This window comes from Pogonomyrmex barbatus, unplaced genomic scaffold (assembly GCF_055798465.1).
Source record: "Pogonomyrmex barbatus isolate J1 unplaced genomic scaffold, ASM5579846v1 scaffold3, whole genome shotgun sequence".
Taxonomy (NCBI): Eukaryota; Metazoa; Arthropoda; class Insecta; order Hymenoptera; family Formicidae; genus Pogonomyrmex; species Pogonomyrmex barbatus.
Genome location: NW_028297127.1, coordinates 4,763,001 through 4,790,479, shown reverse-complemented (window position 1 = coordinate 4,790,479; position 27,479 = coordinate 4,763,001). Strand labels below are relative to the sequence as shown.

At 35.9% G+C, this 27,479-nt stretch overlaps 1 protein-coding gene across 7 annotated transcripts in view; it reads right to left on the bottom strand.

Moving 5' to 3' along the window:
• The window catches only part of SERCA (ATPase sarcoplasmic/endoplasmic reticulum Ca2+ transporting SERCA), a 42,168-nt gene extending 17,172 nt beyond the window's left edge, over positions 1-24,996 (bottom strand). For 2 of the 7 annotated variants that reach the window (XM_089079811.1, XM_089079810.1), the window contains exons 1-3: positions 17,460-18,373; positions 16,317-16,508; positions 3,658-3,675 (exon numbers count right to left, since the gene is read on the bottom strand). In XM_089079811.1, coding sequence (XP_088935937.1) covers positions 3,658-3,675; positions 16,317-16,434 — 136 coding nt within the window. In that variant the 5' untranslated portion in view covers positions 16,435-16,508; positions 17,460-18,373. Of the gene's footprint in view, positions 1-3,657; positions 3,676-16,316; positions 16,509-17,459; positions 18,378-20,926; positions 21,139-24,723 lie in introns of those variants that run through there. The other 5 variants (XM_089079808.1, XM_089079807.1, XM_089079806.1 and 2 more) reach the window with 5 other exon arrangements.
• Positions 24,997-27,479: the final 2,483 nt, after the last annotated feature.

Here is a 27,479-nt window from a genome sequence, read left to right as displayed (position 1 = left end):
TTACGTGATTTTGCATCACTAATAATAGATATAACATAATAACATAATAACATAATAACGTGCATTTACGAATAATTCATCTCATTGACACAATTCTATGTACGCAGAGAAGAACTATTTTTTTTCAAGCAAAAATTATAAACTTGTGAAAAATTGTAAAAGAAGTTGTCTTGTTATGTATTTTATAATATAATAAAAATATATTTAATATGTTTCATATAAACCTTCATATAATCAAGCATAACAATACCATAATCAAAAATTCTTTAACTGAATACAATAATTATAATACTTAATATGATAATTATAAGATTATTTATCTTAATATCCAATTTACTAAAGCCATTGAAAAATTGAATAAATTGCGTTTCCAATAAGCTCTGTATATGTATATCTAGTCTGCAAGTGCTAATTTTATCGAAAGCAACGCGTGTTTTACGTACATTAAGAAAAGCTAATTTGGTCGCAAGGAAAGATTTTCGTAAGCAGATTTGATTTGAACGTGTCAAACACGTCAGCGCGTAAAGCAACATATTCTAGTATATGCCAGGAAAGGATAAAAATTATAAAGTCGTCAGGGGCAAGCCCTGGGCGTCCTTGATAGCTAGCGCCTTTTGCCTGCATGCGATTGACGTCAGTACTCCATGGTTGATGATTTCATTAATTGTAATTTACAGCAGCCGCGAAAGAGAGACGAATGAAAATTTGATTGCATGGTAATTGCGTAAGTTGCGCTCCCTCTCCTCATTTCTTCTATCTTTCTCGCATCTTCCTTCTTTCATCGAGCTAAATTACGTATTTTTCTTCTTTCTTAATAATATTACTTTTTATACTTGAAGGTAAAAAATAACAAAGTAAAAAGTTTAAATGATAAAATAATAGTTCTCAATTTATGTTTTGTAACAAAACTAATTTTTTATGTAAAAAAATCTCATAATAACAATAGTTAACTTGTTCAAATTAAATCAAGCGCTGATTATGTTTACTCGTAGCACGAATGTCGTTTAATATTTAATAAAGTAGAGAAAGAGAGAGAGAGAGAAAAACTTAATAAAATTAAAATTTAAACACGTAATAATAACTTGAAACGTAAAAATTGCACATACTAAATTCAATTTAATTTAATCATCATTACTTATGCAACTTATATGAATTACTTTGAATTATTAATATTTATGCATACAGCAGAACGTACACATACCACGTTAATATAACACGTTCAGACAATGTCTGAACTTACGTTCCAACGCCATTCCTTTCGGCAATGCAAACATATAACATGCATATATTTTGTTACATAAATTGCACGTAATATCATAGTATAGCACATTCCACCGCGTCTCGGAAATTAATATCGTGGTACACGACGCACATTGCTGCAAACCAGCGCACATTTCTCCTCGTTCCCCTCTTATCTCCTTACTCCCTCACCCACGTGCATACTGCAACATGCTTCATTACCGGATTCAGCGTGTGACAATAGACGTTGTCAATCGGCCGATAGACCGTGGTGTATATAGAGACCGCGTGCACATGTGTGATAGACAGAGCGCGACGATTTGCGTTCGTAACCGGTCGCGCGATTAATTTACAACAGGAATCTCATTAATACGATCTTGATCACGCTCTCCTCCAACTTTAGGATTATATAAAACGTGAAAGCGAAATCAGCGAAATAATAAAATATATATATATATATATATATATATATATCTTTAACTGACTGCGCCTTCCTTCATCCTTTTCGCCCCAAGAGAAAATGTGTCACGTATTTCCTCTCCTTTTTGCTATACGTGAATTTTTGTTTACTGCCCAAGTCCGTCAAAGATATCCATGGTTCATTGGAAATCATAATTTGTCGACCGAAAATAGATGCCATTTACTAGAGGCTTGAATTTGCTGAGTAATGCTAATTGCGAGGGGTCAAGATTATTAATTCAATAACAATTTTGATATTCACAGAGATAATATTTACAGATCTATTCATTCGTGTGTAAAAATATACGTCTATCCAAATTTCGTAAAAAATTTCGTATCGTGATACTTGATGAAAAACATATCTCTTGAAAATTTCTACGCTATCAGAAAAGAACACGTTGAAATTTGGATATTATTGCGTTCAAACGATATTAATTCATGACGTCATGGTCTATTTTATCGCTTATTCATCTTCGATAAAGCCGAAAATATTTAATATTGACAGAATACTGATTGACAAAATATTACGTCTCGCATTATAAATACATTTCAATAACTTGATCTATCCAACTTTCACAGAATTACCCATTTTAACAAAATGCATATTAATTGCGTATAGAACGACATAAATAATGCTCACGATCGATCTAGTATTAATTATCAAGCTTTTGTACTTCCGACTTGACTTCTAAATTTTCCTCGATTTCACATTGTCAATTCTAATGCGAATTATTCGTGGATATTCATGAAAAACATGGAAATTCATCTCTCTGGATATTGCTCGATCCTCTTTTTTTTCTCAGCTACATCGCGTCACGGTAATACCGAGTGAGAGCCACAACTACGTCAGGTCGATCCGGCGTCGAAGGTCGGCGGAAAGATAGCGCGAGCCTCCGCGCGGGTCGAGTGCAATGCCGATGCAATTACGGCCGAGTCGAAGGCGACGTACGACACTACGCGCTGACGTCTTTCGACACGGTAAATGGGGCAAGTGGCCCGGGTACCTGGATCCTTTGAGCCTCCCATATTGTATTTCCTTCCGCTATCATGTTATCTACAATATTCTACTTTTTGCTATTGTCTTTCTTGATTCTTTTAGAATAGAGGCAAAACAATGGAAAAAAAAAATCGTTTGACATTGTAGATTAGGTTATCAGTTCAATGTTTAAAAGAAAAATATTTAACAAGAAAGAAAAAGTAGTGGAAAGATGCAAGCTTGAAAGACTTATGATTAATATTACGTTTCAAAGTCCAAACGTAAAAAACTCGACATAAGGGATGTTGAAGGAACATTTTTTTTTCCACATTTTTACATTTATCGTATCTCTTGTATCCTATTTCCTATACGTTAAACCACATTATTTTTTTTTCATGAATTTCAACATTTCAAATTTATCATATCTCCGTATCCTATACATCTCCAATTTATCATATCTCCTATACATTGAAAAATATTCTCGTTTCATGAACATTTATCTTTCATTTTCTTATATCGATTAGATAACACCGTAGAGTTCCTCAATAATTCTGAGAAAATTCCGAAACCATTCTAAGGATTTTGTCTTCTGCAACCGGTGGAGTAAGTGATATATTGCGCTAGCATGTGCATTCACAAGTGCATGCAATGTAATGCGTGCACTACTAATTCTCGAAGCTTATGGAACTCCAAGAACAAGGGAGCTGGCCTACTTTGATAGCGAACATGCACTTAGTCTTCGTTGCGAAAGACCGACATTCTTTGAAATATATAGGAGAATTTCGGAAATGTATAAATTCGTGCCTCGTTTGAAACAATGTAATAAAATCACAACTCTGTGTAAAAACGACTTGTAAGAAAAAAATGAATTTCTGATTTACGAACTTGTTTTGCTTCATACGAAAGTAATTTATATGCCAATTTGTCGCAAACCTGTTTTACTTCAAGCGACATCAAAGGACGATAAGTTCGTCGGTACTCACCCTCCTCAGCTGGCAATTCTGTAACATAAAAAAAGAAAAACATTACATTTCAGAATATCCGTCTATCAAATAATAAGATTAAACAAAGAATTAAATAAGTATGACATTAAAGAATAACTATTATTGTAAGTTATTCTTTATCTCGTGGAATTTTTAAATAAGAAATCCATTGTATAACTTTTGATAACTTGTAACAATTATTAAATATCTGAAAAACAGTTAAGAAAAATTTTTTTTAATTTTTAATAGTTAAAAATTGAATGGTCGTCCTGTATGTAAAAATGGCGTATGCAATTCAAGATTTTTAAACATCCTGAAGAGTTTGCTTTAAGGTGTCCTACTTCGAATTATATAGAAATACCAAGAGTTCAGAATCCCATAATTTGACGCGGACAAATTGGAGGAAACCGCGAAAACGAATTTGGCGTGCAAAATGGGCGTACCTAGCGGTTAAGAAGAACGTGTAAGTGACAGTTTTTGAAGCGTTGAATGTTAGAAAGATTTATAGTAGACGTTATAGATGTTCTCTCACTATAATTCTAGATAAATTGGAGTGCAGAAGCTTATTCAATATCAGCAAATCTCATTTATAATTCTCTGCACATGTTAATATTGACTTCCCAAATGTAAGCCACGAAGGAACAAAAGGCAATTATTTCAAAAAAAGCTATGACTTTACAAAATTATAAACTAATATACATAAAATGATCTTCAGACTAATTAACGTTTAAATAAGTCCCTCTTAATATATGTAAAACTATAAATACAACTCAATTATATCATCCAAATATCTTACGTCTGGTATACGATACTGAAATGGATTCGCCGTAACGCGGAGCCAAAAGGTCAGATATTTTTATCATATATGTACAAGAGAATCCCCGATCCAGTTTAATCCACGAGGTCGATTACTCTCTCGAGCGTTCATTAACGTCTCGAAATTGGGTGTGTGGGCGTTCGCGCGTCTCTGTGAGTTCTAATAGCACCGTCATATAAATATTTATGCATTGTGAAAAGGCAGATTCCTTTCGTAAGATGTGTTACCTAAGAAAATCGAATAGAAACATCATCGACCAATATTATCAGTTATACAGATATTCTAAATTCGCGTATCAGTTTTGAATTTTTCGTTGAGGACGAATTTGTCTTAGGCAAAAATTTCATTGGACGTTGCCTTTTTCCTCTCATCTTTAAAGCTAAATATTTCGCAAGTCAATCTCGAATCAGAATTTATTGATATCGTCGTCGTTAACTTAGAAATAAGTAATGTTAAACGTTCCATTCCGTTAGGAAAGATCGAGGACGGATGAGAAAAGTGTCGTGGATTTGCAATGTGAAAAAGCAAACTGTCTATCGACGCAAACGGCCTGCCTGCTTGCGATACGTGCGGAATGACACGTGAGGAAAAACAGAGACACGTGGGAGTCATTGATTCGTATACTGGATCCGCATAGATTTTCCTTGAATGGTCGTCTCGCGATTGACGTGTTCAACAGAGGACACGTCGCTTCCCGTGAAACGCACATCAGCGGATTCTGAAAGACCGCATGTAATTCTCGGACTCGCACAAAGCCAGACGTGAAAGCGTTTGTCGTGCGAATAATAGGTTCAATTTCACATCGATTTGCACCGCTGCGAAACTCTCTAATTTGCACGCGGCATTGTACCTACTAACCTAATATCGAGACGCAATATAAATACTCGGAATTGATATCGGCAGTAAAAAAAAAAAAAAAAAAAAAAGAAAATCGATATCTTCGGAAAATAATCTATGATCTTCATAGATACAGGCTCTAGTATCTAGAATCATCGCGAACAATCATTTCCGATAACAGAAATTAACATCAATCGCATCAATCTGCATCAAAAAATAAGTACTCTTTCCTCATTCCAATTATTTCCTAGTACGCTATAAAAATAGCCTAAGATATGAATAACATTAAGATTCCATGGAGTTGCTTATCAGATATTACAATTCATCTAAATGTGAGATCAAGGACCAACATAATGAATATTCAATATGCCATAGGACCATTATCGAAGATGGTACTCTCGTAGGAACCTCTAGGTGCACGCGATCCTCCTCCCCGACGGCGAGTGGCATCGATCGCATTTTACGCACACCACGAATACGAGTTAGCTACGAGAGGCGTCGTCACACCGCGCCGGACGGAAGCAAATGCGGCGCGATCGGGGCACGATCGAGGACAGGGGGGGAGGGGGCGAGGAAAGGTGCGAAAAAAGCCTGAGAGTTTTCCCCGCGCCGTGCGAGAACGTCACGGCTACGGATTATCACGCGACAGTGAACGGTCGCACAAAGCCGATAGAGACGCGCGACAAACAAATCCGCCGGTCGTGCATTGAACGGCACACATTGCCGGCCGCTCCGCACATCGTGCACGTGCTAACTTTAGCCCGCGAACTCACGTCGGGGCGATTCGCGTGTAACAAGGTGACGAATAGGTTCTGAAGTAGACACGTGTTTCGGAGTTTCGAGGGAACTCCAATTTAAAAGTTTAAAGAGAAGTCTGATTTGCGCGAATGTCGAATATCATAGGTTAGCAAATTCAAGTAGCATGGAAGTTGACGTGCTGATTCTTCAAAGAGCTCTGAGATATATCTCGTATAAAGACAGATTACGATAAAAAAAAATTATATATAAATCTAAATAAATAAGTCTAAATAAATCATGTGAACATTGTAATAATGTCATCAATTCGATCATTAATTGAGATATGCCCTAGTTATTTTGAGTGAAGTATTACAAATGATCGTGTTTGTCCAAACAGAAATAAATGTGATCTTTTATAATATATTGTTTATAGAATACAAGAAAAAAATATATTACGAAAGAAGAAAAATGTGATAACGTCAACGACAAGATATAAGCGAAAAAAGGAAAGACACGCCAGAAAAATGATCAGCCTACAAGTGTTTCACGGGTTAATAGCAATAAAGAGACATTTTCATCACAAAAGCGTGACTTTCTTTCTTTTTTCCTTTAATCCATTTATCACTTGATATCTTGATTATCAAGAATAATATATAGTTGACAGTTGGTTATTGAGGACAGAGATGAAAGATAAATTCTGTATACGCAGAGTAGATGCGCGAGATATAATTTGATCGCCTGAGGTCATTCGTGAAATTAATCTGCAACGTGCGATATAGATGAAACGCCATTACATGCACGAACGAGCGTTAATACATGTGTATGTCGAGTGCTTATTTGTGTGTCATACGGCGGCACTCGAGTGCAGAGAAGATAAAACAATATTGTTTGAGCATACTCGACTCGACCACTTGTATTACACGGAAAACTTTCGATTACTTTTCGTTCGGATCTACTTGATTATAACGCTGGATTCGTTTCACAAATATATTCAGATTTCAGAAATTCGAATATAAACAGGTCAAGAAATATTTAACATGTTCGTAACGCTCGTTTATATCGTACAGACAATTAAGAAAATGTTTAATTATGATATTATATTGTACATGCAAAATACATGTTATTTTTCCTGGAAAGAACTATACATGTTCGTACAATTATGAAAATTAGAATATATTTAGAATATACTTGCGCATATAAATGTCATGTAAATGAATTAAACTATAATAATAAACTTAGCATTAAAAAGAAAATTAATTTCTTAAATATATTGTAAATTCCTTATTTCCGATCAATTATTGTTTCATGTTATCTATGTAAGGTTTTATGAAACCTATTAATCAAAATTACACTTAAGCTTTTCAATGATTTTTTTATAATAAAGAGAGAAAAATACAATCTTTTTCGTTTCGAAATTTGTGTGCCACATCTAAAGTTTAAATTGAATTGAATACCATCCTCACGTGTATTTTAATTGAAATTCTTTGTTTTAAATAACATTATGTATTAAAATTCTTTTCCGATATTCCTTAATCAAAGTTTTAATCAATACAACGATATGTATTGTCTACCATAATTTTAAACTATAGAAAAAGCTTCGAAATGTCGAATGTGTTATAAAATTTTTTAAAGGATCAAAAATTATAAAACACATATTTTAAAAGATTAAATCTTATATATAATTATTCTAATCTTATATATTAGTATTTGCATAAGTTTACAATTTTATGGCAATAAAATTTTAGATTACCTGCAATTCTGTTTTTCCTGTTGAAAAACAGAGGAGTAGGAGAAGTTTTCTAATATCGATTGGTTAGATTACTTGATGGATAAAGCCCGGCAAGACCAAAGTAAACTTTGCTGGCGTCTGCGAGTTTCCGTTGGAAGTTTTCATCGAAGTCTCGTTAAGCGAGATGTACGCTTAGCCTTGTATATTATCTCTTTTGCACCTATTTGAATTGATTCTAGATTTTGTTTTTAAAACATCCTGATCCTTGAGTGAAGAGCAAATAATGAGACCGTGCCTGGGCTGTGCGAAAACTTGGCTCTAAACTTGATTTTAAATGCACGTCTTTTACATTTTTCTCTACAGATTTAATAAAGCATATAGTTTCAAATCGGCAACACATCGAATTAAATGCTAAATTTTAAGCTTTTCAATTATTTTTTTATAATAAAGAGAGAAAAATATAATCTTTTTCATTTCGAAGTTTGTGTGCCACATCTAAAGTTTAAATTGAATTGAATACCATCCTCACGTGCATTTTAATTGAAATTCTTTGTTTTAGATAACATTATGCATTAAAATTCTTTTTCGATATTCCTTAATCAAAGTTTTAATCAATATAACGATATTAGAATTTCTCTCTAATACGTTTTTCAAGGTTTTGATATTCTGGCTGTTTTTAATGTTAAAAAATTGAATTAACTGTATTTTATAATTAAACGTTATAATTAAATTATAAGATTCAACAAATTTTCATGAGTTTTGTAATTCCATACTTTTGTCGGTTAAAACGACACATATCACGTAACAAAATTAGATATAGAAGTCTAAATCGTACGAGACATCGTAATCACTAGTGAATGACGCAACAAAGAAAGCAAATGTTGATAATAATAGATGTGATGTTCGAGCATTAAGGAGACACGAAGGTCGATCGAAAATAAATTAATTAAATGGATAATCGCGTGAAGCGATATCGAAGTGGGTACAGTGCGCCCAAGCGACGTGCTAATATCACGGCACGCCGCGACTTAAAAGAGCGACCTTAAAATGAATTAACCTCACTCAGCCGCGTCAACTCTTAATGCAATTTCACCACACATGCGCGATTTATTAAGCGATTTATTAAGCGCCGAGCGATTTTTACAGCTGCCTGTCTGTCGCGACTATTTACGAAGCTCGAGTAAGGCAAGGATGCAAATCATTATATAATCTACAATTGACTCTTATATCAAATCGTGTAACTTTTTATCTTTAGTATGTAACGCATCATCACGAATTAACGAAATCAGTTGAAATTATAAATGAAAAACGAAATGAAAAAGAATCGCAGAAAAGCAGAAAATTTCGTGAATAAAAGATTGCGAATGAAAAATTATACGTACAAACTTGGAACAAGTGCATTCTCGAGATGAGAATATTTTTCTTTAAACGCAAAAGTAGAGAATAATTCTTATATATGCATACCCGGATATTTAATGACGCAAGAATTAAAGAAAATTGGTTTAGAGGATAAGATCTTTAGCGTCATTCTCATTGCCACACACTTCGGCCTTCGTACGCGATCGCGTGATCGCGAAGTGAAGACATCGGTGAAAACGTCTCTTTGCAACAGGCGCATTAATAATGAATCGGCCAACGACGTTTTCTCTGACGTGGTTGCTTACGCGCAAAGTTGTCCACGTCAGGTGTTTCTCATAGGTGACTCGCAGAGTGCGATGCGTCGTAATACAAAGAATCCGAGGACGCTGAGGAATGCAATTATCGCCGTGTAAAAGCAAGCACGTGCTGGACGCTTTTGCCGCGAAGCGAATTAACGCTAAACGAAATACAGCTCTCGTGTGGTGAGCTTTCAGCCTGACCACAGAGCCCCCATTCGTTACTTTCTCTCGCCACTTACTACAGTACAAAACAATTGTTCACATTCTACAAAAGTTTAAATCTGATAAAAGTACCGATCAATCTATTTCTATTCATTTCCCTTTTCCTCCGACTAGAAGTGAATCGCTGTTCTTCTCGAATTCCTCTTTAATCGATAAAGTCTCGATACGATATTAAAGTTGAAAGGATTATTCATTATGTCAAAAAGTAACAAAGCTCTCATACACATAGAAGACATTTGTGTGCGAGCTTCTCCTCAATTATGAACATCCGTCACTGCTGAATCGGCAGTTAATCCTTGACCTAAAAAGATAAAGAAATGCACGCTGCGAACGAACTCTGTCTTCGCAAATCCCGATAACTGCAGGCGAGTATCTCGCGAAATCTGAGTTAAATGCATGTGAATGAAATATTCGTGCACAAAACAAATACAAATAAAAGAATTATCAATCGTGACTGCTTAGTACACTATAGTAAAGAACAAATTGATTCACGTTCGCGGGCCCGAGGGAACAACTAAATTTTTTTTCACGATTGCACAGCAACTCGACTTGTTAAAATCCATTAATCCGTGATAACGATATCGTTATCAGAATAATATTTTATCCGGTCTGTCACCGAAACATCTCATTCAAACTTACATTATCTAAAGCAGCTCACTTGTTTTACATATCGTCAATTACATTTTGCAAACAAGTAAGTTCAAATTAAGTATGATTATTTACTTAATGTCTATCTTCTAGCGAAGCTTTTCATTTTCAACCAGAACAGGTTAAGAATTATAAGTTGCGTAAAAGAGAAAATCAATAGTCAATAGACGAGATTAAGATTCAAAAGGTAGAGGCCATATATCAAGAATTCGTTGAATACGTAAGAATGCGAAGATATGATTTTAAGATACGCGAAAGTATTAATGAGAATTGTATACATGGAAATTTTAAACTCAGCCAGTTTACCTTTGGTATTTATTGTGCGGTGTAAACGATTGCATAGTGGCCGAGTTCCCGATTGCAAGAAGCCGGGAAGCCGACTTCTTCCCGAGACCGCTGATGTAATGCAAATTTATGTGGGCGACGACATTTTATCGCTGTAGCGTGCGGTCTACCGCGCGATTATTCGCCGAGAAATTCTCCTCGGCCGCATCTTGATAAAAGCGAGTTAGTGGGATCACTGTGTAACTACCTACAATTTGTTTATCTTTGAATGGGTGCAAACATGGGCGTCGCGATACACGTATGTTCAACGATAACGGAACCGAATAACGCGTATCAACGTCCGCGCCGTTTGCGTTTTTCTTGCGAAAAAAATAAATCGTAATTCGAATTGACGTCATAGATACGAATCTCTGAAGATGGTCATCGGACCACGTCAATCGTGCGTAGTATTTATGCAGATAATAACGATAATTCTCCGGACTGATTAGATCGATTACGAATGCGGATTTTTCTTGCGACAAGTTATATCAAGATTGATTTAGGCTGAATCGGTAACACGTCGCTTTAACGTGCAAATAAAATACTCTAAACAATGGCAATCTTGGAATAACTCATGTTATCATTTAATGAGTTTTAAAACATTCACATTACTGATAATACGTGCTCTTGAAAATAAAATTTTCCACGACTATATATATAAAACTGAGAAAGAGAACAAGAAACCAAAAAGTACATTCAGAAAGCACAAAAATCAATTACGGCTTGAAAAGCACATTGTAACAGTATATTAATTGTTAATTAAACCCACGTTAATTTATGAATTTGAATAGAAATCTGCGCGCTGCAATTATCTTGAAATAGGAAATTATTGATTCTCGCGGAACATTCCTCTATTCCTATATTATGTAATTTGATAATGGAATATTAATATATTCTTAATTTCCTGGTTTTTTGAAAGAAATTTCCTTCCTCTTTGTTCACTTATTGTTTAATTGTTTCGCAAAAATTATTAAAAGAAAATGATGAATTCATGAAAATAAATATTTTTGTTTCCCCTCGATAGACATATAAAATATATGCTAATAAAACTTATCCATCGGTATAAATCGATACTTACATTTCATTACGCTTATAATGTTGTATGTAATAATACAAAATTCACTAATAATACAAATTCACGCACAAACAGCAATGAAAAATGGAACAGCATTAGAAAACGGAAGAAGCAACGCCTATAAATAAATAAAGCATTCAATTACAATTTAGATGGTCTCATCTGTGTTACGTAACGATACTCGTTTATCATAATGCGTGCAAAGTCTGCCTACGTTTATTATACTTATCCGATGAAAATCATAACAAAAGTCTCCATAAAAGATACTATCTTGATGCAGAAGCGTCTGAAGCTCTTTTTATATGACGTCAATGTAAATATAATATAATATCTTTGATCAATTTATATTATATTTCTTAATTCGATTTCTAATTTTATCTTTAAAACAAAATAAAAATAAGCAAATATGAAGCTTTGAGTTCTTAATTTCAAACTTTCAAACTAAGCGAAATTATCGTGACCTTTTCCAGTACGGAATTCTCGCTCTTCAATTTTATCTTTCGCTTTTACATATAATCTTTAATTAAAGTTCTCATTCTTGCAAAAAATTTAAATTTAAATTCGGACGTGTGCAAAAATTAAACTACTTCCTCTTGATTATAAAAATAGTCAAGTCAACGTAAGATCTTTTTGGCTCGATAAAAAAGTTCCACATTTTCACTTCCATTTTCTAAATACGTTTGACGCGTACCGGACTGATATTATAAAATCCAATCAGAGGAAACCGACTTCGTTCACGAATCGAGTTTATCCTAAATGAGATTACATTTTTTTGTACTTCTTGACGCAATTAACGTCGGCCATCGGACAACTACATGCAGCCTGCCAAACGCAACGCTCGGCCACGTGCAATTGAGTTACGCTATCCATCAAACTCGCAACAGCGGCATGGTCGCATTACCGGATCGATCTGAATTTTAAAGTATTACGTGCGTCTATTATCTTCATTCTTGCGCAGCTAATTTTCAAGATTAAACTTCAGATCATTTAACGCTCAACATATCAAGCATAAACGTGTCAATATGATCAATCTAATGCTACGTATAAAAATACTACTCTTGTTTAATATCCTGCAAGTATGGAACAAATGTACCGTACGACTTATCTCGACTATTTAATGTAAGCTAAATAAAAGGATTAATTATGTTAGTGAAGTTACGTAACATCAAAATTGAGCAACAATGAATGATAAAATAATACAATTTTTTACAAACTAATTTTAAGAAGAAAGATATAAATTTTATTATGAGATGTATGATTTTTGACAAACATGCGTAAATAAACTGCTTTTTAACCACGTTAACTACCACTATTACACAGTGAATTTGCTGCAAGCAATAGGTCATCATTTATCAAACAATTTCTCTGCAGGATTTGCATTTATAGCGATTAGAGATGCAATTATAGTCTATTTTGCGTGAATAATGTATTTCAGAATGTGTCATCAATGAAACTAATACTTTTTCCTGGATTTTAATATTCTAAAAGTTGCGAAGACAAGTTGAGATGTCGACGAGTTTTATGATACATCGCCAATTATTATAGTTTCTGGAAGTTCAAATCTCGTCCAATTTCTCAATCTTAAATAAACTCCTATAAAATTTTAAGACTGATAGTGGCAATATTAAAGATTTACAATGCATGCTTTTAATTATATCTCGGTTGAGAAAAATTCACAGATACGGAAAGAAAGCGTCGAGACACATCGTGTTATTTAAAACAATTGTATCACGTCGAGTTTCGGAGGAACGTCAAAATAGCGGCGGGGCACGCCAGATAACATCTAACTATAAGATTCGACTTGGTCGACGGACTTGTTGTTCGCTGTATTTTATTTTCGTAAACGAAAGACGATACTTCGCCGCGCACTCGCCTATTTTGTAGCTCCGCCTTAATCCCCGCGTAATGTTTACTGCGAATATACATACAAGTGAACAACCCCGAAATCCCGAAATCCTGGACGATCCACATTTCGCATGCGCGCGCGATTAAGGACTTTTTCATTAGGATCGGCACCGCAAACTATATTAAAACCACTCAATATTTTCAAACAGCATGGAGTAACTTTAGCACCTTTTTCCTCTTCATATTCTTTTCCTTCATCAATTTTGCACGTTTGTGACGCGGAAGAAATGTAAGAGGATCAAGATTATAATATTAGCGATGTCCCATTTTTAGTTCGTCACAAGCGAATATGTATTCCTGCTATAAATTTTAAAAGAGATTTACTTCTTTTCACGCGAAAATCTCTAAGAAGCGAATAAGCATATCACGTAAAGCAGATAATTTATCTCTGCAAATTCTCGAGGCTCGATCTCCGGAGGCGGAACGTCCGGTGGTATTTCGACGGGCGCTAACCTGCGGCGCGTTATGCGAAAATAAATCCGAGACACGTGCTCCTTCTTTTACCAGATCTTTATCAGACCATGAAATTATCGAACAGGATTAATTTTGCAGTCGTTAAATCGACAAAAGTTGACACAAAGTGAAGCAAAAGATGCCAAACGATGCCAACGGTACATATTGATATGTATTTCGCTCAATTAATCGCGTTACTTCGGCAATCCCAATTTAATTTAACCACGATATTTATTCCACGGTATTCAATCAAACATACTTTTTGCAATATTAATTCTGCGGAATTGAGAACATCAGAACGCGTATAGTCGTGTTATATATGGATTTGTATTGCAAATGTATAAAATATAATTTTTATGAAATTTTGAAAAATTTATAAGTCGTGCATTGAATCAATATGATTGAGCCAAAGCGGTTTCTAAAATTTTATTTTATTGTTCTATTTTTGTTTTCAAATTAATTATGTTTGTCTCCGAAGAAGAGAGAAAAAAGATAAAAATATATTTAACACAAATTTACTAATATAATATGATAATAGTTTATATATTTTCCATTTTATCGAATATATAATTTTTGTAAATTTTATTACTAATATCTATATTATCATTTTAAATTAAATTTTTATAACTTTTTACTTTTACACGTACAAAAATTTCATATGAAAATCTAAGCTTGTTAAAATAATAAATGTTCTATTACAATATATTTGTCATGATCCATTGACGTGTTGATTAATCGTATTATCGACAGGAATTAAGTTTGGATGCTATCGCAAAGAATTATTATTCCAAATCTCAAGCGCGATTGAATCTTTGACGTCAGCATAATTCGGGTCGTTTCCCGAAATACATACGAGCGACAGTGATTCGATCAAGTGGTTTGTCGGCAACGGAAATTGAAATGTCGATGATTAAACGTTTCTGATTACATTATTGTAAACTATCGACAGATATGCACGTCATAAGCGATCTTTCCAAAGTGAAACAACACAAGCAGCATCACATACAAATGATTATACGCGGTTCTGATAGTAGTAATTTAATCTCGAGAAAATACAGACAATCTTTTGGTCGTATTACGTACGACTATGACAAAAAAGATACTTTTGAGATACAAATCAGAAGACAAACCGGAGTAAAAGTCGATTTTTTAATTCAATCTTCTGTATATCTAATTACGCGCGTAAAGGCTACCTTGCGCGTAATTAGATATATGCGATTTACGCGACGTAGATAGATGTAGAGATGGCGAAATGTCGAGAAACGATCCTACGACACATGCGTAATCATCATTGAGAGAAAACTACGGCTCCGAACACGTGCACGAGGAGACGATGGCGGTGGTAGCCCTCGCGCGATGGTGGGGACGAGTAACACGCGTGGCACACACGTATCAAGCCGATAAAGGCACTTTTACCCGTGCTCTTCGCACCGCAGCGGTGAACAGGCACGCGTTATTTCCGCGAGCGCGTTACGCTATCGCTTCCGTGCCGCGCGTGCTACGCGCAATAACGCGCAAATACCTACATAAGTTTGTTCTTTTAGTTGAACTTCTTTTTGCACCGCTCGTATTTCTTCTTCTTCTCTCTATATTGGAGGAAAAAACAGGAAAAGAATGAAGAATGCAAAAAATTCAGTTAAAAGAACAAACAAATCTATATCGAAGCATTTCGCAATTACCACTGTATCTTTTCTCTTTTTTCCTCCAATCTGAGTTTGATTTTTCTTCGATTGAACATTCGAAATTATTCGAAAAACAAGGATGTTAATTAACAAGCCTCATGTTTTAAATGCACTTTGAGGCGCAATGTTGATCTCCAGGACTTAATTGCGGAATGATTAAGTCGTATTAAGAAAAAAATATAGCCGATGGAGATAAGGAAAAGACGAAAGGAACGAGAATGACGATTATTCTAAAGCATATTGTATAGTTCTCATGCGATTGCATGAATAGCATGTTAAAAAAGTTTCACTCTTTGAGAAGAATCGTTCTTTCTACAGGACGAAGTACACGACTCGTTTTGCTACTTAATTTTTTTTTAATCTACATAATTCCTAATATATATGCAATATATGCATATATATGCAAATGATTCATGAATTTTTTATAGACTACTTTAATGTGTGAACATTAAGAATATTGTACGCGCTTTTTAAATATAAATTGTCGAAATGACAAGTATACAAATGAATAATCCCCGTATTTAAAAATTTTAGAATCCAAATATACAAAAAAGAGAAATACATTACTTACCGTTGAGACCATACTTCTCCTGATTTCTTTTAACTTGATCGGGAGACAGTCCGTGGTCAGGATCGACGTTAAAATAATTTATTACTTCTTCCACAGTTTTACAATGGCCGTCCTCCATGATTACTGCTTCGTAGATGCTTCACTAATGTTATCCTCTCAGTGATTGTGTACGTTCATTCACACTGACAACTTCTAAAAATAGACAAAATTATTTGTCAGATAAAATATTTATTACACTGCTTATTGAAAATAAGTAATAAAGAATAACAGAACGGAGTATAGTTTGAAGAATTGCTTTAGTGTAAATGAATTTTGAGTGAGATTTTTAGCGTAAAAGAATAGCATAATTATATATCAATGAGCTTTTATGAACAGAAGTTTATTCAGGCTGAATGAAATGATTGAAAAATTGATTAAACTAATGAAGACTGTCAAAGAAATTATTTCTAACATGTTCCTAACATAATTATATTTAACTTATATTCATATTTAAAACTTTCAGATATTTGAAATATAAGATCATTTTTGTCTTTTTTCAAAATGCCAAGTCATGAAACAAAAAATTTTAATAACTAATTTTTTTTGCAATATTCACAGACTTTTAAATTTTTATATATGTTAGCAATTACTTTTATAACAATTTTTTATATATTATTTCTTTTGCTATCTTTCAAATAGTTTTGTAAAAAAAAGGTCTAATCTTTTCAATTATTTATTTAAATGTAATAATAAACGTGTGCAAAAATTTAAGAAATAAATGTTCAACAAAGAAATTGAGCTTTTTTAAAAACTTCTGATTCAGGAGGTAGAAAATTAGTCCTTGGCAATATCCCTCGCGATATCTTTTTCTAGAATATACTTCCAGTCACATTGTGTTCGGATAAAAGAAGCACAAAGGAAAAAGGGGACTTTATCGCTGCATAACCCATGCACAACGTGTCTCAACAAAAAGAAATTACTAAAGATGTAAAACTTCGCTATTGGAGAACCCGTCGGAGAGCCCGCCGTAAATTTATCACGCACCACGTAAGTGCTACGGGAACGAATGCGTGGAAGGAATGAGAAAGACAGAGAAAGAGAAAGAGAGAGAGAGAGAGAGAGAGAGAGAGACAGAGATAGATAAGTAAAATAAATTTCAACTACCGAAGGTATCGTCGAAACACAGAGAATTGTCCCACGGTGTTTCACCTCCGCGCAAAATTACGAAACGCGACGGTAGATCCGCGTGACGGGCCACCGATGACGAGGAGAACGAGGACGACGGAAGAAGCGCGGTGCGCACTCCACCGCGATTTCGACTCACTGTTCGGAGCGCGACGTGTCCGCGCGACATGCACTCGCAGACCGTTACAATATCCTCGCCGAGGTTCGTGACTCGCGTTGACGTGCGACGACTTGCTCCGTTGATGACGACGTGTCAACGGAGAGCGAGGGAGATAGAGACAGAGAGTGAGAAAGAAACAGACGGAGGGGGGAGGGAGAAAGAGAGGAGACGAAGGTAAGAGAGATGAAGAGACAAAAAAATTACGTTACGGCCGCCGAATATTTAGGTTAGCCGCGCAGCGATGACGACGGCGATAGCGGCGCGGCGTGCTTATTCACGACAAAACTCGCGACAAACTTCACGTTTCACTCACGGAAGCAACGCGCAAACCGTCTCTCTCTTTCTCTCTCTCTCTCCCGCGCGCGCGCGCACGAGACGAAGGGAGGAGGAAAAACGTGCCGAAGCGAGTACTACTACTGCCGCTCCCCTGACTGCTGCTACTGCTGTTGCTATTGCTGCTGCTGTTGCTGCTGCGAATCGCTGCACGCGCGAGCTATCACGAAGCGCGGATGCACGAGACGCACGTCATTTTCCCCGGACGATGTGACCAGTGCGATCATCGACTGCCAACCTGACCTCCGCTTCCGCGAGACTGACACCGTGATTCGGGCGAATCATCGTGCGAGCATCAGCGCCGCCTGGCGGCGCGCACCGCCGCTCGCAGACGCGCCGTTGCGCGCAATGCGACGAATTGTGTTTCCGTCAAAGTCGAAGACGGTCGATCGTTCGGTGATTAATCGGTGCCGGGATACTGCCACGGTCGTTCCCAGATATCAGTTAACCCCCCTGATACGTCAGCGAACGCGATACCGCAAAATGCGTTCCGATGGACGGCGTCGCAGCACCCATCACGCTGACACGCGTCGCGGCGCGTCGCGCCGACAGCGAGCATGTGGAGCAACGTCATTGGCCGAGCGGTGCGTGACGTAATGCGGCTATTTTCGGGCTTCTGCTAGGCTATTTCCTTGGCGCGTATTTTAAGATCCCCATCCGGCGACGGGACCGATCGGCGTGTTTGTTCTTACATAACCGCGACGTCGTGGGCAACAGGCCGCCGATTGTACGATTATTGACCGACGTTGATCCTCTAATGCGCTCGTGGATTTCTGTTTCGCGAGGCGCGATCAAACGCGGCTTTCGTCACAAAGATCGACGTCGGATAATACAATGAGTTTTCCGAAGATACATTTTTTCGAGCATTATTTCTTTTTTTTTTTATTTTAATCTATTTCGAATCTCTTACGTATTAAGCGCAATGCGATCCAGCTGGTTTTTGATTTGGAGAAGACGAAACCGATGGATTAAGTATGTCACTCCGCTGGAGAATGAAATGTTAATTCAATTCAAGCGAATGGTCTGCATTATTAACACGTGATACATGACGAAGTTATTATTTATATCCGCGCTCGGCGGGAAAGAAACGTTCGCATTCGCGAAATGATGATTGCATCAGAAATACAGGAAGGGAAGTGATAATAACAGGAAGGGAAATGAGCAAGAATCTTTCGATACCGAAAATACTTGCCTATCAATTTAATTTTGAACTTCTCTCTTTCTCTCGCTCGATCGAGATCAAAGTTAACGCGACGCGATCCTAAAATTCATAGGTGTTGAAGCAACTCGACCTTGTGGAGGGAAGCCGAGTCATCTTTTTTCGTAATTGAGAATTTGAGCACGATCTTCTAATTGATTTTATCTCTAACGAACTTCGCCAGTCTTCGGCAAGCTTTATGAGATTGTCTTCACGATGTTCCACGAAATTCCTTTGCTTCGAATATTCCTATTTTCTCACATCTATACGAGTGCACGCCAGTGTAGTTAGACGCATTCACTCATAACTCTCGTGACACCCTCCTTACCGCCCCTCATAATCATTGGACATTAACTTCTCCTGTTAGCTCGCAAATTCGAGACGGCACGATCGGAACGAAGTACGCTTAAAGATCTCGCTGGCGAGACTCCAAGAGATGTCTGAAATACGTCTAAAAGCCGCCGGATATTTCAGACATTGTTTAGATGTATTTTATATGCTCCTTGGACTTTTGTCTTTGGACTTTAGACAAAAGTCTGAGGAACACTTGTTCGTTATTCGGATGCTTTATAACTAAAGTTTACTGAATTTCTCGCTGCACTAAGTTTCGTTGATCATTAAAAATTAAAATATGATTTTGGATATAGAGGCGTAAAATTGCGACACTGTCTTTTCATAATCCCTTAAAAGAGTCTTTTATAATTTTCCGAATTTGCACGATTAGAATCAATTACAACACGCCTATTAAAATTGTTAATAAGCGGGTAAAGTTACATGTTTTTTTCCTGCAATGTTTTTATCAATTAAAGAGTAACTTAAGACTTGGCACAATCGACAGATAAATAAAATATTTAATTGCATGTATCAAAGCTGTGTAATTTCTACATAATATTTCCCTTAAATATTGAGTCTCTCTGTTTGCGAGGGAATATCGCATACTCCCGATAATATCCTATACTCTTAAATATTCGGTAGAGGTTGATCACCTTCGCAAATTCAAGAATAACACGTTCGGAAGTGAAGAACTCGGCGAAGTGCCGGTGGGACATTAATTAAACTCGTCGTATTCAATTCCCACGATACGTTCCGTAATCATTACACGTCAACTTCCGTTAGAGTTGGAAAATGCGGTCAGAGCGAAACAATTCCGCTAAAATGTTGACAAGCGGTTAATTACACACGTCACATATAGCTCCCATGGGATTCTCGTGTATTCATTGACATTTCAAGATCAACACACCAATCCGAAGCAACATCATGAGAAGAGCTATGCTCAATCCTCAACCAGCTCCGTGGAGTCCGTAACACTCCTATCAATCTTCTTGAACATTTCCTTGCCACGATCGGGATTAATTTTTCAAAATAGTATTTTAATTAAGAACGCTAAACTTTTTGCAGCGATTAAGTACAGATCTGAAAGCTTTAAGCATTTCGTTAAATCTCTCCTTGAAAATCTTTAAATCATGCGGCAAAATATGTTAGAAGATAAATTGTGAAGATCATAATGGACCCCATATGATTTTTCACAAAGCTATGAACTTATAACGCTAAATCGATCGTCATTTTGATTTAGCCACTGTTATCGTGTTGTGAATATTACAACAAACGTAATGGGGGAGAGAGAGAGAGAGAGAGAAAGAGAGAGAAAGAGAGAGAAAGAGAGAGAGGGGGAGTCTTGTTCCCGCTCTCGGTCTACGGAGGGCGAAAGCCCATCGTGGTTGAGGATTGAGAAATTGCACGGATGGCAAAACTAACCCTCTCGTCGCTGACTTATCCCTTCCGACAGGTTGCAATCACTCACGTCAGCTCGGCCTCGGAGGGCCGAAGGACAGACACACGCCGCGCGATACGGCACGGACTCGGCGACCGGTCGCGCGGTACTGCGGCACCACGGCACTCCGCTGCGGATTGCTCTCTGCCGAGGACACTGTCCGGACGACCAGCTCGCTCGAGCGCCCGGGACGCGACTAGCCGGCCAAATCGCGCGCGCTCGAGCGAACGTTTTTAGCACGTCTTCGACGACGGCTTCCTAATTATTTTGGCAGAGATCAGCTCGGGGAGCTGTGCCGCTCTCCCGATCCTCGGCATTGCCTCTTCTTCCTCCACCGCGCGACGTCCGCCAGTCCCGCGCGTGTCCTGCCAAGGATGACGCGATTCTTAGGGTAGCTTTTCGATTCTTTTCGATACAAAAATGCATTTTCTGATAAGATCGTTCTCGGGGAAATGTTTCTTCGGCTTAATTGTGAAACGTGAACTCCTCGTCACCTGTTTACCTCCACATTAATTATTTAAGCGAAAAATTTCATCAAAAAGGCGTTCTCTTTTTTAGATATCGCAGACCGAAACTGAATTTTATTTTTCTTGAATTTTTCTTCGATGTATAGAACTGACTGTCAGTGATTATATATTGCTTTTATATAATTAGTCGTAGAAAATACATGAATTTCCTCTTTTAAAATATTAATGGAAAATATTAAAATATTAATGTTTTAAATTTTAATTTAAATTGTCGAAAAATGAAATATCCACTTTAACTTATAAATTAAAATATTAAATTAATGGATTTATAAAATTAAAATTGATAAAGTGCAAAAATATTTATAAATCTGACTTCTCTACTTGAAATGCATAATATAACAGCATAAATTAATGCTTTTAACTGAAAATAAATATATTTAAATAATTAAAATATTTTTTAAATTTCATGAGACAATTTCGACCTTAAAGGAGTATGTGATAAAAAGAGATATATTTACTGTTTGAAATTTAAATAAATTATGCTTTACAGAACTCCTTTACATAACAAGGGCTAGATTTCCCGTTGAGACACGAGCATACATTTGTTCCATTTTAAGCACAGAAAGCGCGAAAAGCACAGCTGGGAGAAGCAACCCTGTAGTCACGATTTGAGTGAGTGGACTGGTGGAATCTATTTGAAGACGAGATGCAACATGTTGGACGGGCCATAAGGATAAGAAACGTAGAGCGCTTGTTGGCAAACAAGTAGAGGTCGCCGTTATATGTGACGAATGCCTCACATAGATATGCGAAATGAGGTAATCTGCTCTGTTGGATTGTTCATTCTCGAGAGAAATTGATATTCTCTCGTTTGTATACAAAGTCATGAGTCTAGCTACTGATGATACTTCGTAAACTATTTAAACGATTAAGTAAAGCATGATCATTTTAGAGTGAAACAAATGTTTCGGAAATATTAAAAATGCACATGTTAGTTTCAGAAATTGTTATATTCTTAAACAAGTTTCTTGCTCAAGTCAGTTTCTTGCTATTCGGATCGATCGGTTATGCGCCATTGTGTGATTCGCTAATAAAATTAAAATTCTTTATGAAATTAATTGAAAGCGCTTTTACAGGGACTTTTAGCGCATTTATGGATTCGTCAGAAAATTATTTTAATGAATTCAAGTTTTTCAAATGAGAAGAGCGTAACTGCTTTATGGAAAAGTTAACTATAATATTGACTTGATCTATTCGACAGATGACTTCCTCTAATATTAGTGATGCAATATTCATATACCTATGCTATTGTGACGTGGTACCATGTGGTAATATGAATGCGGATAAATGCACGTTTCGATACTCGACCATCGGTGCACGCATTAACGCGTTTTCTCGCACGACATGAAATCATCCATCACGTATTTCTGCCGCGGACCCATCGCCAAAGATAATAGAATGCCTTTGAAATTTTTATAAATAGCGTCACACATAACAAGCGGCCAGAAATTACTCGGAGGATTCAAAAAATATAAGAGAAAAAAAAATAGGTGATACTTAACCGTGCAGCATGAAAAAAATATTTAGCACTCAGCGTTAAGTTTGCCGGATTTAAAATATTAAAACTGCCCGTTTAGTAATACCAAAGTTTAAAGCATAATAAACTGAATGTACAGGCACACGTTACTTTTCATTAATGCATGAATTTATTTTAATTAAATATACTTTTCAGCGCTTAATTTACTGGTTCTTTTATAATGACGTTTAATTATAGTTTAGGATTGCACAAATTACCCGTGACGTCGGCTCGAGATAATTTCTCAATTTGCGAAAATTGTTTTATACGACCGCGCTCGGATGTGGCGGTGACCTACAAAAACTAAAATGAATTCTTGGCTCTAGTTATTATAGGTCGCGTAATACGCACTGTTGTACTGATACGAAAAGCCGAAAAGGTTTTACAGGATTTTACGCTTGATCAAGATTATCAAGATTATTGATTTTACGGCATTTTTATTGACTTTCTCAATGCATGCCAAGTTCCTTTATATATGCGCGAAATTTTTATGCGAGCATTACAGCGCGTTAAAATTTTTTATTTTCTGCGAAACGACACGCTTTTAATCCACGAATTTCGCTTGGCAAGCATTTATTATGCAACCGCATACCTATATTGTGATACATATATAAACGCATCAAAATTGAAACTCATGCCACTGGTTTAAATTTAATTTTAATTACACAATAAGAATTTTTGTTTAACATTGTAAAAAAGTGAAATCTTTTTTATAGTATTAATCTTTTAATAACGGCAGAAACATATTTTTTTATTTAATTTATTCTATTTTTGCATATTCCAAATGCGATATTAATATCATTAAAAAAAGAATCTCTCTAATATATTGTAATATTATAATTACTTCAACATAAACAATTACGTCAATGTAATTAATGTGAATTATCTTTCCTTCTAGCAATCAGATACTTTCATTATAATATTTTCCTTTATTGAAATAGCCTTGCACTTTTCTAAAAGAATTCTGAGAACGAATAAAACGATTTTCGTAACGAATAGCCATTTAAAAACTTTATTCATTTAAAAAGAATTATGTCTCCATTTAGCATTATAAGAAAAGTAATAAAAACTGAATATGAATAACACATGTAAAAATCACACGATTTATAATGAAAACATAAAAACATATTTCTTTATAAATTGTATGATTTTTACATTTGTTATTCATATAATTTTATATTTTATATATTTAAGTATATTTTATGATTTAAAGAAATAAGTTACATCAGCAATTCTTAAATTTCTGAATATTGCATGACGAAGAAAATATTCTAAAATTAATATCAGAATAAAATTCCATAACAACTGAGACAGAGTAACACTTTATGGAGACACTTCTGATTTAATTAATTATTTCAATCAAATCGCCGCCATTCTAAAGTAAAGACAAGAGCAACTTTTTACTAATCACTATCGCATTTATTGAATTTCGCGATTCATCATCGACTCGATGTCGACGCGTGAAATTTTATAATTTTTTGTAATTTTCACTATAGAGCTGTGTTCTCCAATGCAACTCGACTCTTCAACGAATTAGAAAGGTTATTCATGATAATTAGAATTGATCACGAATAATTCTTCACGGGTAATCCTTCTTGGCTTCTTCGTCACTACACTTGCGTTCCCTCCCTCCCAAATTCTCCACTCCGGAAACGGAGACTTTGTCACTGCGCGTGGTCACACTATGCAGAACACTATGCAACTGCACACTATGGGGTTGCGCGGCGGGGGGACTTACCAATGCTTCTGTCTTCAACTTTCGCACTTGGAATCGCTGCGGGGGAGGGGGGGGTGTGGACCACCCCCGTTAAATCTTTCACACTGCTCTCTCTTTCTCTTTCTCTCCCGTTTTTTTCGATCTACTACTCCTCGGTGCGCATCGTCGTTCGTTGATGCGCCACTTTTGACTGGGCCCTCTGCGACGTGTAGGAGAGTCGTTTGCGCGACGGCAAAAGGGAAACGAAATAAACAGACATTCAAAAGGGGGCAACGCCTGCGTTGAATAAAACGAAGCGCCGAACGACCGCGAAATTCGTTTAAATAGTCCGTAGCCGTCGCTACCTGGTGGTGAGACGACGAAAGCCTAACTCTGGCCGGAAGCCAGTGGCCCCGGCTGCTGTCGCGAATTTCATCGTCGCTTTTTTACGTTTAACCTTCGAATTCGAAGAGCTGAAGGAGGAAGAGGGATGCAAGGAAAAAAGAGAGAAGGAAAGATAGTGCCGCTTGATCCAAACGTTACATGAAGAAATGCCGTATTTCGATCATTTCGCGTGTGTGACATGCTGATTTAATGGAGAAAAATAGTTCCCTAGTTCATCATAAAGAAAACAACTAGGAAGAAATTTGTAATCTCGAAATAATTTTTTCTTCGGTTCTTCGGTTCTTCGGTTCTTCGGTTCTTCGTACATCGTATACTTATTGATGGGTAGATCTAATAAACGAAGGATAATGGAATGTTTTCCCTTTTCTTAAGATAACAAGGGTGGGACGTTTTTCTTTTCTCTTAGAGTAATAGAACATTTGTAGAATAGATGGATGAGTAGACAGATAGATGCGACAGGATAAATAATTACGTGTAGAAAAGTTTTCTTTAAGAATTTGTGATCCAATTTGCAACTTTTTACTTATACTTAAAGAATAATATTATGCAAACGTTTCAAATAAACGCTACAAAATGTCATTGCTGACATTTTTATTTTAAAATATCTTATTTCCTCTATTTTTGAGAAGTATCATTAATTATCATTAATCATTAATTATTTACTAAAATAGCAAATACCTAGCTAAGTATTCTAAGTGACAATAGTTGTGAATTTATAATTCTTAAAAAATATTATTCATACAGAAGCTAAAAATCCTCACCTCTATTATTCCATTGTAGTTAGAGTTTCAAGAATCAAATGAAAAATATAAAAATTGATAAAACGGTCAAATGTTTTTTAGAACATGATTGCGTTCAACTATAAATATGTAACTTTGCTTCGATCTCGAGCATTATTCTTATTAGAATTATACAAGGCTCGCGTTTTCTTCAAGAACGAAAATAGTCGACTGGCGGATATCCAAAAGCGATATCAAGCAGATCTTCGAGGACAATCCACCACGAGCACTGCCGAGAAATTTGTTCTTCGGCTGTCCCATTTTCATCTTTCGTGTTAACGCGATCAAGGTTTCTCATCACGAGCATCGATCTTTTCTCGGCATCGCTATTCACTTTGTGTACTTTAAACTTTTAAATATTAGTATCCTTTTATCTAATATCCTTTAATCAATATCTTTTTTTTAATCTCTACACACGCGTATATACACACATATATATATATATATATATATATATATATATATATATACTCAACAGAGACACAACACAAGCATATTTTCCAATACGCAATTTGCATGTTTTCCAATATGCGCTTTTTTCCAGATCATTCATATTATTGCGTTTATGCAATTTGATATACAATTTTTCCCATTTTTCAGAATGTTATTTGTTATAAAATTTCACACAAATAATATAAAAATTGAAAAAAATTTCAATCTTTTAAATTAATTTAAAAAAAAGAAAACTGTTGATCTATTGAAATTGATGTTGGATTATCAGAAAACGTGTTCAAAAGTTAATGGTTGAAATTATAAAGTACATTTCATAATTTTACGTCGAGAAAACATACTTATTTTATGAACGAAACAGTTATTGTGTTCCACGGCCAGTAATAATGCATCGTGGTCCAAGTGTATAAGCACATCTTGAGAGGCGCGAAAGAGGTTGCGGGTGAAAGAGTCGGGTCAACGTCCTGTTTCTTGAATCCCAAATACCATTTAATATCCAAGTGCGTTTCGTCCTCACGCCGCGTGCACCTCGACGAATTTGCCAAGTCCTCCTCTGATTATCTCGTGCATACCTCGCTGGTATCGCGTTGCACGGAATTGCTGCACGAAGCTGCAATATAACACGACGAGACAATGTACCATACGGGGTATTAGTAGCAAAATACCGTCTCAATTTCGCCCTTTAATGACAGCGTCAGGATATGCTTGCCGCACGAAATTGCTTAGCTCAAACTATCTAAGTCTCATTCAAGATTGCAAAAAGATTAATTATCGCAAAATACAAGGATTTCTAATAAAGATATGTCATTGATGTTCATATATTTATCATGATTTGTATAACGTACTTGATAATGTAATTGATGTAAGAAACGAGGAAATTATATGTACAAGTCAAGTACTTAACGGTTAAAATATGTAATCTGTCTGATGATAAAAAAACGTTCATATTTTTATTCAAATAATATAACTAATAAATAATTATGAAAAGAATATATATCTGTTGCCTGTTCCACGATAAGAGGAGAGAGAGTTTGTAATTAATAACGGATTGACACGCGTTAAATCTTCAAAACCTTTCATTGCGAAAGAAGAAGATGAGAATAGATCGCTCAGGACATTGGAGATAAGTGCGAAAAAGTGTGTCATAAAGGCGGATGCTTTCTC